A 16313-nucleotide genomic window follows, 5' to 3' on the forward strand; every position below is an offset into this window, starting at 1 on the left:
GGCTTTCTCAAGCCAACTTAATTACAGATATAATTACATGCAGGTATTTTTAAAATAGTAAGTACAATAAAAGTACAATGTAAAAACATGTATGTAAGCGCATTGTACCAACTGATTAGTTTAAAAGTTGACAACTTGACAATAACCCATATAATGTTACAATAGACCCTGCTATCAGGCACAGCATGTATAACATAAACTGAATTAATCTTATTCCTGGGCATCTTATTCCAGTATAAAGTGTTACAATTAACCTTGTTCACCCAAAATGTGTACAGTTTTGTAATGCTGCTTAGAAAATAACTAAAATGACACGCTCCTTTTTATTATTTAACATCAGTAATGTAGAAAAATCAACTGATGGTATGATTATATTGCACTGTGAAGTAGCTGGAGTAGAGAATTCTGTAACAAACTCACTCATGAATGACGCCTTTTACATGATGAAGTGATTGCATAAGCTTTAAATGCAGTAGCCTAATGTAGTGGTGATATGAGAGGCTGACCTGGGATCAGCAGGTTGAGTGTGGAGTGTCACTTCCTGTAAGTGCAGAGAGAGGCAGTGCTGAGTTAAAGACACACAAACACAGACACTTTACAGCAAAATAGCGAGAGGGAAGAGAGAGGCAGATGATCTGAGCTTCAGTCGCTTGTCTAATTTTCAAACATTGATCATGAATATTTCGAGAGGATCCGACTGAATCTGTCGCTTGTATGTGAAAAGGAGTCAAAGCGAAACCTTTTTTCCCGTGGCGCACGGATTTCTTGCCCTATTAATCAGTCCGATACACTTCAAATCATCATTACAGAAGATAGGCTATTTGAGATAATATTATTATTTACTGTGTATTTGAGAAGAGAGACGCTTTTGAACATGGGATGTTTGGGCAACAGCAAAACAGAGGATCAGCGCATCGACGAGAAGGCGCAACGAGAGGCGAATAAAAAGATCGAGAAACAGTTACAGAAAGAGAGACAGGCGTATAAAGCCACACACCGCCTGCTCTTATTAGGTAAGACAGGAATGTATAACCGATACATCAATAACAGGTAAATGTGTCAGCAAACTTCGAGCAGAGATATGGATATATCGTCATCATAATCATGGATGGATAGATAATTTCTCCATGGCTCTGGAAATACTCTTATTTTAGCTATGTGCCATCGTATGTGTTTTTTCTATGCTTTTTAAGGCGCTGGGGAATCCGGGAAGAGCACTATAGTCAAACAGATGCGGATCCTGCACGTCAACGGCTTTAACGCAGAGTGAGTGTGTTAATTTAGCGTTATTTACTGACACTGGGCCTGTACTGTGTTTATTATAACGGATGCGGTATTTATGTTTTGTATGTTAGAATATTGTCGGGCTTCAGATGTAACTGTTACGCCTCTGCGTCCGGTGCGTTTCGATAGCTGTCGCTAAACCTAGTGAGCTGCCTACCTAGACAGTATTTTTGGTTATCATAAGCTTGTGTAGCATTTTGGGCCTCATTTTTGGTCATCATAGACGCATGCAAATTTTTTCGAGTCTCAAATTTGACCGACCACCTGTACAACATTTTGGGCTATAGCCTAGGTGTGTGCAGTATTTTCAGCATCATTTCTGAACTGCGTACCCGGACATCTGCTGTCCAATTGGCGCATATTTGTGTCTCGTTTTTGTGTTTACCTAGACCGTATAACTTAGTTGGGCCTTATCTAATGGCATAAAACCGTTAATAATAATAAATAATAACTGAATTGATTATGTATCAGAGTAATATGCTGTTATTTCCATGTTCACTATCATGATGGCCAGAAATGAGGTCACACTGTGCAATATGTGCTGTTTAGGCATGTGACTGCTTATAATCACAACTTGCCCATTGATAAGGCCCAACTTTGAGTAATAGTAGGCTATAGTCACGTTAGTACATTATGGAGAATTATTTTGACACTCCTAATTTTGAGATGTCATTCATTCTTTAATGACAGTTGTTCCTTCCTATTTTCCTCCTCTGTTCAGAGAAAAGAAGCAAAAAATATTGGATATCCGGAAAAATGTGAAGGACGCCATTGTGGTAAGTCATTTTTGTAAATAACAATTGTTTAGCAGTTGTGTTTTCTGATTAGTGCCCACATTCAGCATGCTTTAACACCTCTGTTTCCATATTCCAGACGATAGTATCTGCTATGAGCACCTTAACGCCCCCTGTGTCGATTGCCAACCCGTCCAATCAGCCTAGAGCTGAGTACATCAAAAGTATAGCTCCACTCTCAGATTTTGACTACACAGAGGTAAGAGACCACATCTCAATCTGTTACAGCACTAAGCGGAGTAGCTAAAAAGAATTATCAGGGGAAATTTATATCACATACTTGATCATAGAAATTTTGGTTCTTGAGTTGATTAGACAGCAGTAGTTCTGTGTAAGTGAGTCATTATGGTTGAAGTGGTGCACAAATTCCCTTTTAAATCCTGTCAATAATACAGACATATACTTCATAATGTATTCTCTGCAATAGATTCTTACACGTGCTTTACCCATGTCTGCTCATGGCAATTGATGTAGATGTCAGTCAATGTCATAACTTCTGTGGGTTGTTTGTTTTGGTATTAGGAAAGATCACATTAACTAGGGCAGATTAATTAAATATGTTTATGTTAAATGTAACTTATTTTTTTAGTTACATGAATTAAATTGGTTTCATTTTATTCTATTTGACTTTTTAACACTAGTCACAATATGCACACACATTCTTTGTATTATTATTATTATTATTATTATCCAAGCAAAGACTGTGCCAGTATTTACATGTGCAAAATACAACAAACAAACAAACGAAAACAGGACAGACAAGCAGAAATACTACTAGCCAACATTGTACCTGTCTCCATGTCCTCACTATTGCCTCAGGTCAAATGCAATAAGACCATTGCTCTGAACAGTTTTCATATTTGTCTTATGAACCTCAAAGCAAAATGTTTTCATTCAAATTATGCACTCATGATGTGAATTGGTGTACAAATGAATACTCATGAATGTGTTATGATTAAATTATTCATACACCGAATTTGTGTAAACACTGATGTCTAAACAAATTTCTACAGTAACTTTAGAATTATTTTAGTTTCTTTCACCTACAGTTATTCACAAAGTAATGCCAGATACCATGAGAAATAGAAAAATAAACATACAATTGTTAGGTCTGGGTGGGTGATAAATCAGATATTCATAATGATCAGTAGGCCTGTTAATGATTCCCTGACATTCAGTTACATTCAAAAGCATGTCTAATGTATCTTATGCATGAAAAGATCCAACTGCTATCGACTGTTGTAACTTTTGGAAAGACAATACCTACATTACCATTACCTAAGAGTGAAATACAGATAGCGTGTAGACTGACAAGAAAGGTAAGGGTTAATTTTACTGTGTACATGTAAGCAGTTTTCTCTACCAAGAAGGGACCGAAGGGATATATAATGTCATTTCCCTCACCGCTGATGCACAGATCAAATATTCCAAAACATATATTGCTCTCGGTTTTTTAGTGTCTTTAACTTTATATAATGGCTTGTGTGACATTGTGCTTTAATACTGGGTTTAATACTCAAACGTCATACTTCAGGATTCCCCAAGAATGCTTAACGTGAAAAATGCTTAACATGGCTTAATGTACTATTATAGTGATGTTTACATTTAGGCATTTAGCAGATGCTTTTATCCAAAGCGACTTACAAATGAGGACAACAATCAAACCAACAAGAGAGCAATAATATGTAAGTGCTGGGATAAGTCTAGCTTAGCCTAACGCAGTACACATAGCAAGTTTTTTTTTATATATATAATAATAAATAAAAAGAAAACAAGTAGATAGAATAGAAAGACAATAGAGAATATTATTGTTAGAGGGTCTCACTCTCTTTTTTTTTTACAATGAAAGAAAAGCCAAAAGAATAGAAAAAGAACTGAGAATGTTAGTCTTAGAGGCCCTATTTTTTAAATAAAAAATTTGACTCTTGCAGCATCTCATGCATGAAATGGCATTCTAAATGCGCAGCACTCAAGTTAAAAGAAGTTCACTCCCATCTTCTTGCATGTTTTTTCTGTTCCAATGCCTGCGTCGCATCTTGGTGAACACAAAAGCTCATTCTGTGTGAATGGCGCCTAGCCATATGAGTGTGTCAAACGTGAGTGGTTAATCATTCTTTTCTCTTTACTGTTATCACTGGCATATTTTCAAAGTGTCTAATTCTAATGTTTGGTAATATTTCTAATTAAAATCACGATTCCTCGATTTCTAAAATTTAAAATCATGGCAAAACATTAAATTTGAATTAATCGATAAAATCAGAAAAAAATGCCCTGCCCTAGTCTGAAGTAGTGAATTGAGGTGTGTAAAGGGGTGCAGAGTAGAGGTGGGCGATATAGCCTCAAAATTATATCATGATATTTCAAGAATATTTGCGATAATGATATTTATGATGATATAGAAAAAAACATGCGATTGGTGATTGCAGCTGGCAGGCAGCAGCATTTATTAGTGCAAACACAATGAAGGGTATTTTCCATCCTTTTCCAATGAGCTACTGTCATTGATGACAGACTACCTAATTCGAAGTTTAAATCTATTGTCATAAGGTGGCAGAAACACCACTGAAGTGCAATTGTTGTAATAGTTACCAGTGTTGGGCAAGTTACTTTTGGGCAACTTACTCAAAAGAAATTAGTTATAGATACTAGTTACTTCTCACAAATAGTAACTGACTTAGTCAGTTACTATTGTGGCAGCCATATCACCCTGCAGCCCAAGACTGGTTGCCCACTGAAGCTAAGCAGGGTTGAGCCTGGTCAGTACCTGGATGGGAGACCTCCTGGGAAAACTAGGTTGCTGCTGGAAGAGGTGTTAGTGAGGCCAGCAGGGGGTGCTCACCCTGTGGTCTGTGTGGGTCCTAATGCCCCAGTATAGTGACGGGGGACACTATACTGTAAAAAGCACCGTCTTTCAGATGAGACTTTAAACCGAGGTCCTGACTCTCTGTGGTCATTAAAAATCCCACAAGGATGTCCTTCGAAAAAGAGTAGGGGTGTAACCCCGGCATCCTGGCCAAATTTTCCCATTGGCCTCTGACCATCATGGCCTCCTAATCATCCCCATACACTGATTGGCTGCATCACTCTGTCTCCTCTCCACCAATAAGCTGGTGTGTGGTGGGCGTTCTGGCGCAATATGGTTGCCGTCGCATCATCCAGGTGGATGCTGCACATTGGTGGTGGATGAGGAGATTCCCCCCTTCCATGTATAGCGCTTTGAGTACCCAGAAAAGCGCTATATAAATGTAACAGATTATTATTATTAGTAACTGAGCTACATCATTATAAAAGTAACCAATTACCGGGGAAAGTAAATATTGTGTTACTTTTTTTTTTTTTTTATGTTCAAATATGTTAATCTGTTAATGTGTCAAATATGTTAAATGAATGAAATGGACACTACATGGAATAAATTAATATTTTTAAACATTGTACACCAATAAAAAATAATTTAAAAATACTTATTTAACAATGAACATTTTTTTAACATTCTATTCTAGCAGACATTATACCAACAAAGCACAATTTAACTTAAAATTTAATAAGTTAGTAAAATAATATTTTGTGGCCATTTTTGAGACCCCCTTCTTGAATCAGGCATGCAAATAAATGCAGCCTTTCTGAGCAGAAGGGAATTCTTTTAAAACATTAGAAAATATTACAGATCCCAATTTGAATATTATGTGCAGATTTCCCTTGCGGTTTGGACTTTAAACCCTGGCTAACGAGACAGTGCCATGAGCTCGTGCAGCGCTGTTTGAACACATGCAATTCATGCGTGTATTAGAAAACATAACGTTCTGCAATGTATTTAATTGTTTAAGGCCATTTTGTGATTTTAATCATCATACAGTTACCAGCAACAACCACCCTTTCCTCTTCTCATCGGAGACATGAGATGCAGTACTAAACAGTCTCTCGCTGTCGGTGCTTGTAATGATTTTTGCGTCTTTCTCTGACAGTTTTAAATGCTTCCACATTGTCGTCATGTTTGCTGCATTAGTGCGCGCCTCTATTTGATCGTGTCACGTCATTGTTCAGTACAATTTATTCATTCTTTTTGCTTATTTGGCCCAACACGTTTTTTTTGCTATATTCGGCCAAATAATTTCAGCTGCCGAACATTCGGTGCATCCCTAGTAAATACGTCATCATTGATATCATTGATATCGCAATATGACACTTTTTTTATCATGTAAAAATGTATTCCATTATCGTGTACGGTATGATATGGCACACCCCTAGTGCAGAGTTGTTTTGTAGGCAAACACCAATGCCTTGAATTTTATGCGAATTGGTAGCCAGTGCAAATTGATGAACAGAGGTGTGACATGCACTCTTTTGGGCTTGTTAAAGATTAATCTTGCAGCCGCATTCCGGATTAATTGTAGCGGTTTGATAGAACTGGCTGGAAGACCTGCCAAGAGGGCATTGCAATAGTCGATAACTATTGAAGATTTGGAAGCCACTCTTACCAGTCTAAGGGCTTCAACAACTGAGAACAAGAGAGTTTTATTTGAAAATTTAGTTGACGATATAAAGAGACTGAATTTAACAGGCTGATGAACTTTCCCATAGAAAACCATTATTTAATAAAAGTGGCTTAATGCATTAAGGAAAGGGGGAAGGGAAAGGGAAGTGGTGTGTGGCCAAGTATAGTGACCCAGAATTTGTGCTCTGCATTTAACCCATCCAAGTGTACACACGGTGAACATACACCCGGAGCAGTGGGCAGCCATTGCTGAGGCACCCGGGGAGCAGTTGGGGGTTCGGTGCCTTGCTCAAGGGTCTCACCTCAGTCGTGGTATTGAGGGTGGAGAGAGTGTTGGTTATTCACTCCCCCCACCTACAATACCTGCCAAACATGAGACTCGAACCCACGACCTTCAGGTTACAAGTCCATCTCTCTATCCATTAGGCCACGACTGCCCTAAAAAAAAAGACAGTAATATAAAAAGACCAAACTTGGTATACAGCTTATTAGTGATGCAGGCAATCATATGAGGCCAGAAAAATGCAACACACTGCATTTCATGCTAAGCATTTGCTTTATAACAGTTTGCTATGGTGGACAATTGCTTAATATTAAACTTTGGGCATTGCATTAATATTCTGGTCAATGTTCTTAACTGTACATAGTATGGTTTATTAATAAGATAACAAATTTGGTCATTTATTATAATTGATTGAGGCAATAAACCATGCTAAGTGTTTTCTTGGGAAAATGCTGAGAGGCAGCTCATTGTAGCGCCAATTGGCGGAGCTTGACATCCAGCTCCCCCTTTCTGGACGTAATGGGTGGAGATAGACCAACCACACCCTAACTTTAACCATGACCCTATCACTAAACATAGTTCCACCCATTCGGTCCACAGAGGTGGAGTTGGATTAGGTGAAGCTCCACCTATTACGTTTAGAAAGGGGGGACTGGATGGCATTTGTCTCTGCAGTGAACACTACTTGAAAATGCTTAATGTGCAGTTTTGCATGTTCTGCGCTCATCATCTTCCCTCTATATAGTTTACATCATCAGTAAGGTGTATACTGAGGTCTTTTAATATCACTACGTTAATCGATTGAGCAATGTTAAGTATTTTCTTTAACCCTAACCAACAGATTATTGAGGAAAACGCTTAGTGTTTAACTTTGCGTGTTACCATAAAGTGGTAATCCAGTCATTGCTTTCAAAATGCACTGTTGCAAGTAACGTGTAAAACTAATCTCATCTAAGGGTGCTTTCTCACCTGCCTCATTTAGTTCGGTTGAATCGCACTAGAGTTCGTTTTCCCTCTTGGTGCGGTTCGTTTGGGCAGGTGAGAAAGCAGCAATCACACTCGGGTGCGCACCAAAAGCGGACCAAACAAGTGTACCGAGACCTCCTTGAAGAGGTGGTCTCGGTACGCTTTCAAACGAACCCTGGGGCGGTTCGTTTGTGGTGAGAAAGCAATCCGACCTTAAACAGACCCAACCGCAAAAAGAACTGCGCATTTTTGGACTAAACCAAGCCTCAAAATAGCAGTGTGCTGTCTGCTGCATTTTACTCCTGTCTTTGTTTACTTCCGGGAGCACCGTTGGAATTTTCCCGCACGCTCTTTCTGACCAATCGAAAAGCAGTTTAGGGAATGCGTTCAAAGACACATCTAGCCAACAAGTGAAGCAGATGTTGTCACGTGACTGCATTTTGGTTCGTTTCAGCTGGTTCGGACCAGAGCAAACAGTGTGGTGTGAAAAGGAACCAAAACGGCTAAAAATAGCTACAATGTATAATTTTTTGCCTTTGGTCCGGACCAAATGAACCGAACTACCGATGTGAAAGCACCCTAAGATCCCATTGCTAATTACAAAACGCCATTTTAGAGCTAGTATTTTAGTGCATCTCTTAACAGCATTCGGGAGCAGCATTTATAATTTTAGAGTAGCTGTAAGTTTAACTGTTCCAAAAAAATTGTTACCACCTTGCTACTGAGAATATAGGTTTAATTTAATTGCCTCTTTAATTGTCAGTTTTGTGTTTATTACTGAAAAACAGCAGAAAATATGCCTTAATTATTTAACTGAATAGTCTGCCTAGATTTTTTTTCTGTAGCTCACTTTTGAATGTTTTGAATCTTATTTTTTTGTCTTATATTTGAGACTGTTGAGATTACCCTTTTAATTCATTTCTGAATGATTTAATGATACAATCAAATACAAAAGTATACTGTATGAATGATCCAGTCATATCATGCTATAAAGGCATTCAAGGCATAATTAATTTCTTAAAAGTGGCATGAAACCCCCCTTTTTTAGCACTAGTCATTCATACCTCAGATTTGAAAAAGACTGTGGAAAAGCTGTGGAAATGTGGGAGTGAAGAGGGTGGGAAGAGGGGAGAAAACAACCAATAAAACAGACCTACAACACACTCATTATACAGACAAATTAATATTAAAATATGAGCAGAAAAAGAAAGAAAATACAAACATCAACATAGATAGGGGCCACCTTGATATATTTTAAAAATATAAAAATAATGATAATGAACTCACAATAAATCTTATCATTAGAGACTAACAACTATCATGAACAAATCCAATATGTTTTGATAATTTATTATTTGAAATAAATAAGCAGAGATATTGGTTTAAATGAAAAATTAAGAAGAACATTTAAAAGTTCTAATAATATTGTCACATTTACCAGCATTACAGTCTCAATACAAATTACACACATCAGTTTAAAACAGAAAGAATAAAGGCATAGTTACTTTTTGTTCACTCCTCTTTGAATTTTCATTCTATATTATTGTTTGCTGTGTATCAAAATAATCTGTCATGTCATCGCGTTCATGATCAGACATACCACTCTATCAGTGCCCTTATTTGCATGTCTTTCATTTGAAGAAAACATGATATGTGCGCATAAACAGTACTGGTTCATGTTTGGAGCACAGGGGAATATTAAATATTGTTCACATAAACTTGAAGCAGGCTGTTTTCACTGATGTGCAACCTATACATATATGCTATCTCAAAAAATGTGTTTTAGGGTTTCATGACCGTTTAAAAAATATTGGGGAATGTAGAATATTTGCATGTAAGAACAGATGTAAACAGCTTTTTATAGCAAAATAGTTTAGTAGTGAAAGAGCACTATGCAATGCATAAGGCAAGCGTTTCAGCTATTGCTGATAAGAAGTTATGTATGATTTCTAAATAGATGCTTCTTTCAGAACCAAAATAGTTTGTATTTGGTAACTAGCGCTATAGGGGAGATGGCATGAGTGTGCACAGCCACGTGTATGTTTGTGTGTGTGTGTGTTTGCCATTGCCACTGTTACTTAATTCAAATCTCTCTCTATTGAGTTGCAGAGAGCGGTCGGCCTGTCATGTGTTTTATAAGGCTGATTCGATCAGAGTTCAAAGTGGCTGCCAGCTGACAGAGGACACACACACAGAACTCTCTTAAACATTATTTGACTCTTTTTCTGAGCTGTTTGATGATGGTAAAGATGATGGCGATTTTGTCATTATACAGATGATAAACATAATAAACACTGTAAACATTTTATGCTATTAAAGAGTAAGCCAGTTTACCTCTTAAATTACTGTAAATCTAGCTTGAGTTGCAAATGAATGTTTTTTTGAGGTTTGCTATATGATTAATATGATGGGGTTTGTGCTTTTGTATGTGTATATGTATATGTGTGTATGTTTGGGCCGCAGTGCTGTCTTCATTAATTAGGCCCTTTATGTAATGGTGTATTGATTTTTGTTTGTAAACACACTGACCAAGCACTAACAGATAAGAGCTGATGGGGGTCGTCCATCTTTCTGAACCAAACGCATGTGTGTATCAAAAGAGAACATGCTCAGTGAGGTCAGGATGAAATGTGGGGGAAGAGCTTCTAAATCATTAGAATCTTCACCTGGAAGACTGGTAGTGCATTGTGTTTGTGATACTTTAATTAGGGGTGTAAAGGTACATGTATTTGTATGGGTCTTTCAGTTTGGTATACATATGTACCAAACAAATGCATTTTTTAACCACAGCATGTCCAGAAATAAATTTGAAACTCACCATTTTATATATATTAATTTGAACAAAATAATTTTTTTTAAATGAAAAGCCATTTTGATGTGGTGTGACAGATGTTCCTAAGTTCACTGCGATCAGAGCATGAGTAAACATGATCACCCCGTCCCTTTTACTACTATTTTAAGCATGAAATAAACATGAAGGAAAACCCGATGGAAAGACATAAATAAAACAGCTTGTAAACAATGTCACATAATTTTATATAATGCAGAATGTCCACAGCTTGTTTGTTAGAAAAATTAACTAGCATTTCCCTAAAAATATGCACTATATTTCCCTATGTATTCATAATAATTTACGTAACTTGTTAGTGATATCTTAATTGTTTAATGCATGTTTAAATAAGTGCAAATAATAGGGCTCCCTGTATAGTTTACAGCTTTAGCTGAGACAGAATTTTTATCCTTAAGATATATTTAATTATTATTAAATTTATTTAAAGACACAGCTACAACTGTTTAAAAGAAAGACCCCAACCCCAGGACCCTCCATTGTACTGAAAACATACCAAACCATGCCTTCAAAACCCAGGTACAATATGTAGTGAAAAAAAACTGGACAAAAGGAGCATGGCAAAAATTAATTCCTTAATATTCACAATATTTCTTTTTACCACCATTTAGGGGTGTGCGATATGACGATTTTTGATCGTGGACGATAAAAATGTCTCCACGATCTGCTTTTGAAGAAATATCGTAGTATCGTGCTACAGCACACATTATGTCAAATACAGTTCTGGTCTCCGTCTCTATATACTGTACAACACGACATACAGCAGTAGAGTTACTCTGACAGGACACTGCACTTATTCGCGATCGCAAAAGTACATTATTTGCACACAAGCCTTGCTGGTTAAATGTTTCATTCGCGCGCTGGTCTGATGTGCGCTTTTTCTGAGCGTATACACCTGAAGCACGTGCACTAAAAAGCTTGTCTAACAGCGCCTGATTACTCAACTAACTTATTTTTTGCGCTAATACTGTCAAAACACACAAGGTTTACATACAGACTGAGTTGGTTATCTCTAAAATGAAAGTAAATAGTTAAGAGAGAAACGGATGCGTGCCTGTTTATTAGATGCGTGCAGCTCTTAAAGGGACAGGACACTAAACATGCTGTCGATTGTCATTAAAGGGATAGTTCACCCTAAAATTTAATTTCTGTTATTATTTACTCACTCACATGTTGTCCCAAACTTTTATTAATTTCTTGTGCTGAACCCAAAAGAAGATATTTTGAAGAATGAGGGTAACCAAACAGTTGCTGGTCCACATTGGCTTTGATAGCAGGAAAGAAAAATCCTATGGAAGTCACTGAGGACCAGCAACTGTTTGGTTTTCCACCTTCTTCAAAATAGCATTTATGTTCAGCAGAAGAAAGAAACTCATTCAGGTTTAAAACAACTTTTGAGTAAATGATGGTATAAAAATAAAACATTATGACAGAATTGACAGACAGATGACAGAATATTTATTTTTGGGGGGAACTATTCATTTAACGTTAACAAAACAACAAAACGCAAAAGAGAAAAATCACTCACTATTCTTGACTGAAAAACTTTAATACAGTTGCTTTAGGAATCAGTCTATCTAGTGTTTTATTTTTATACTTGTTCATTCAATTTCATTGAATGCTCCTGCTAAATACACCTATTGTACCTGAAAATAAAGCACTGTTTGTTTTATTTGTATATTATGTGTATTTGTAATGTGTATCTTTGTTCTTATTTTTTAATAAGAAAGATAAAATAATGACAACGATTTTTATCTTCGCCCACTTTAGCCTAAATATCTGCCATGCATCTTTGTCTTTCTAGTTTGGCTGTAATGCTCAGACAACTTGTAAAACTAACATGACAAAGAATCGTGATTTAAAATCGTGAATCGTGATATTTCTAAAAAAAATCGTGATATGATATTTTTCCCATATCGCCCACCCCTACCACCATTCTGATATTACATAATAACTGGTTCTGAACTAATCTTATGCCTGTAAATCTTGAGTAATCTTGTTAGAACTGCATGTTCTTTATTTGCAAAGAGCTGAAATCTAGAGTTGATTGGAGTAAGTGGGTGGAGTTAGCATGTGTAAGTGGAAGAAAACGCTGTGGTGTGAGTGAGTTTTTTTTTTTTTTTTTTTCTTTAGCTATTGTTGCTTGTTAGTGAGGAGGTTTGGTTGGGCAGACATTTTGTAAAACAACTAGAGGTGTTCAACAAGAGAGCTGTTGATTAGCGGAGCTTGTCGATATGGCAGCGTGTCAAAGTTTGGGTAATTAAACACAGAAACATGCCATTAATGTCATCTCTGCGGAATGCTGTTGTGTTGAGAAATGTACTATTGCATGTACTATTTTCTAGGAAATATGTAATATGAAATATGTAATATTTCTAGCATGGCCGTTGCTAGGAAACACTTATTTTGTTTACTATGTTGAGAGTTGCTGAAATCGCGTTTGGTCTCATACTGTATCGCGTATCTTGTCAGTGTGTGCACTTGCTTGGCCATTTTTAGTGATTAATAGGAAAGTGGGTTCAGCTGAATTCTAGCAGTGATTTGTTAGATAGGTATAAAAAAGGTTATTATACCGCGGCAGCGGTCGCGGCAGCCCTCGTGTGAAGCCCTCTTCGTGTGAAGACCAAAGAGTGTAAAGACCATTGACTCTACCGTTCGACTCTACCGGGCTAGGACACCGGCAAAGGATATAAGTATCGCTTTTTATTTTTATTTTATTTATTTATTTTTTTCCTTTCTATGTTTACTATTGAAATGTTGTTGTATGCATTTGTCAATTTTATTTTATTTCTGTATTTTCTTAAATGGGTGTGTATAGAGTATTTACAGTGTGTTAACTTTTAGTTTTAGTTACTTTTTCTTATTTGTAAGTCGCTTTGGATAAAAGCGTCTGCTAAATGACTAAAAGTAAAGTAAAGTACTATTTCTATCTATCTATCTATTGTGTGTATACACACACACACACACACACTATAATTTAAGAATAATACTGTTTTGTGTCACGGAATGTGGTTTGTTAATAAAGATAACGTCTAGGCCTATTTGAAATTTTGCTTCAGCGTTTTCGGAGAGGAGAGCTCCAGGACGTCAGTGGCCGTTCAATGCTTATAAACCCTCCAAGAGCACCTCACCTCAGCCAGATCTTCTGGAATTTACCACTGGCTCTGATGTGTCTATACTGCCCTACAAAGGCAAAAGACCTTAAGTCGCTAGAGTGTGAAACTGAGAAAAATTACTTTAAAGTTTTTTTACTAGTGAGCTCTGCTTAATCCGCCCCTCTCTTCTGTGGAGTGACGAGCAGATCATAAATATGTGTAGATTCCCTATTCGACCACTCCAGATACGTTGACGTGTCAGCCATCTCGCATTCACCATAATAATCAATGAATATTCAAAGATATACAAGCATATAACTTGCTGTTGTAGACACACACAATCAATGCGCTCAAAGATTCGCAGACCGCTTTTAAAACAGGCATTTAAAAAAAATAAAATCTGTCACATAGACTAGCATTCTAAATTTAAAAATACAATACATGTAAATGTGTTTTGTTTTGTTTTTTTGTCCAGACCTCTGCTAGGAAGAAAATATAGAAGCCGCACTTCTTGGAACTTTAATTGAATACCCCTGACTTATATCATAAAGAAATACATTATTTATATGTTTTTGTAATATCTGTGTGACATATTTTCTTATGAGTCATGGTAGATCAGACTCTTATTCTAGAATTTGATTACAGAAAAACTGCTTTGAACATAGTACTGGATTAAAACATAAGTAACAGGCTGGATGTACATTAACCTGACATTTTAACACCTCTTTTTTTTTTTTCTACAAAGCAGATTATAGATCATATATTTTGTCTATAGCCTATAACACAGCTTCGTAAATAGGAAGATTTCAATACATGAGGATTCTAAATGGGATTTTTTTTAGCATGCCATTAAATGACTTGAGACTTGACTCAGACTCCAGCAATAAAGACTTCAGGCTTGACTTGGACTCCAGCAATAAAGTCTTCAGACTCTGACTCCAGGTTAAAGACTCGTGAACTTCATGACTTGGCAGGACTTGACTTTATCACAACTGTAATTAAATGGTGATTTTTTTTTTTTTTATTAATAAATACTTGCGACTTATATTATTAAGCAAAACGTAAGACACAGAATCAGTGGCAGCAGTGATCTGAGTCAAAATCTTGTGCAGTTCATGACGCTGCACGAGCACAGTGTTACAGTGCACCAAATACAGAAAGTAAGAGCATCTCCCAGATCTCCTTGGATCTAAAAACTTCGAAACAGACCATACACATAAAAGTGTGTATGTATATGCAAATCCATGATGTCGCCACTTCAAAAAGAAAGGTATGTAAGCTGTCCTGTTAATTATTTGTTTTAAAATTCAGCTTAAGTCTTGTCATTAAATTAAAGTGATTATAAATGATTAATCTCATGTTTGTAACTAACGATGTCAAACTTTAAATTCGCTGGGGTCTATCTCTCAAAACATAGTGCTTTAATGTCAAGTACATCTCTCTTTGTTTTGCTTATTCCACTGGCTCCACAATGGAGCATAGGGCCTCAACAACGGTTTTCCAGCGGACTTCGTTTTGGGCGATTCTCTTTAGCTGGGCCCATGATAGGGCTGCACAGTTTTGCCATGCGCATCTATTGCATGCGATTTTCATGCGCATTTCATCAGTAAAGCCGGTTCTGCGATTAGTAATAAATCTCCATCACCTGTTGTCAGACCTCTGTTGTGTGTGTCTTGTGTTTCCACGTGCTCCCTGTGTTTTCATGCCCATATTTGGTTTGTTTCCTGTCCTCGTTTCATGTCATTAGTAGTTTATCCTTGTCCAGCCGTGTTCGTTTATTTACCTGTGTATTTATAGTCCTGTCTGTGCAGTGTTATTTCGTCTGGTCTACTCGTTACTTCCCGGTGTTTGATGTCAACATTAAAGTCTGTTATTTGAGTTACATCCTCATCTGCGTGTTCCTTGTTCCTCCCTGCTGTGTGCACCGTGACACCTGTTTTCAAATTAAGTGGCATTTAATACACAGAGCCGAAAGTACTCCACTGGCAGATAATTTTTCCCCTGGAAACAAGACTAAATATCTTAAATCATTTTGCTTATCTAGTAAAAATATCTTGACTTAAGAATATTTGACTAGAAACAAGACAAAAATACTAAGTAAGTGCCATTTTCCGCAGTGCATTTTCAATATCCAGTCCACTACCAGCAAAAAGATAGTTGGTGACAGCAAACAGCCCTGTCTCACTCCAGTCCTCACTTCAAAAGTTTCTGTAAGTTTTCCTTTATGTATGACCTGGCATGTGGGGTGGCTGTACTGCTGGATAATGGAGACAAACTTTGGTGGGATCCCATAGTGTGACATTAGCTTCCTGATGGCTTCCCTGTCCCTGTTCCAGATAAAAGCATGATGCCTCTCCAGTTATTGCAGCTGGACAGATCACCTTTCTTGGGGAGTTTTACTAGATGTCCTTGCCTCCATTCTTTGGATACATGTTCTTGCATCCAGACTTTTTTTAGCAGAGGGAGAAGCATGTTGGTTGTTATTGAAACTTCTGCTTTCAAGGCCTTGGTGGTATGCCGTCTGGACTAATGATCGACCAATATTGATTTA

General features: G+C 37.1%; 1 protein-coding gene across 1 annotated transcript in view; it reads left to right on the forward strand.

The window, feature by feature from the left end:
- Positions 1 to 536: 536 nt before the first annotated feature.
- Positions 537 to 16313, forward strand: part of LOC306864742 (guanine nucleotide-binding protein G(olf) subunit alpha-like) — a 306051-nt gene continuing 290274 nt past the window's right edge. Inside the window, exons 1-4 of the mRNA XM_079408947.1 lie at positions 537 to 1013; positions 1194 to 1266; positions 2006 to 2060; positions 2158 to 2277. Coding sequence (XP_079265073.1) covers positions 875 to 1013; positions 1194 to 1266; positions 2006 to 2060; positions 2158 to 2277 — 387 coding nt within the window. The 5' untranslated portion in view covers positions 537 to 874. The remainder of the gene's footprint in view (positions 1014 to 1193; positions 1267 to 2005; positions 2061 to 2157; positions 2278 to 16313) is intronic.

This window comes from Barbus barbus (assembly GCF_936440315.1).
Source record: "Barbus barbus genome assembly, chromosome: 46".
Lineage (NCBI taxonomy): Eukaryota > Metazoa > Chordata > Actinopteri > Cypriniformes > Cyprinidae > Barbus > Barbus barbus.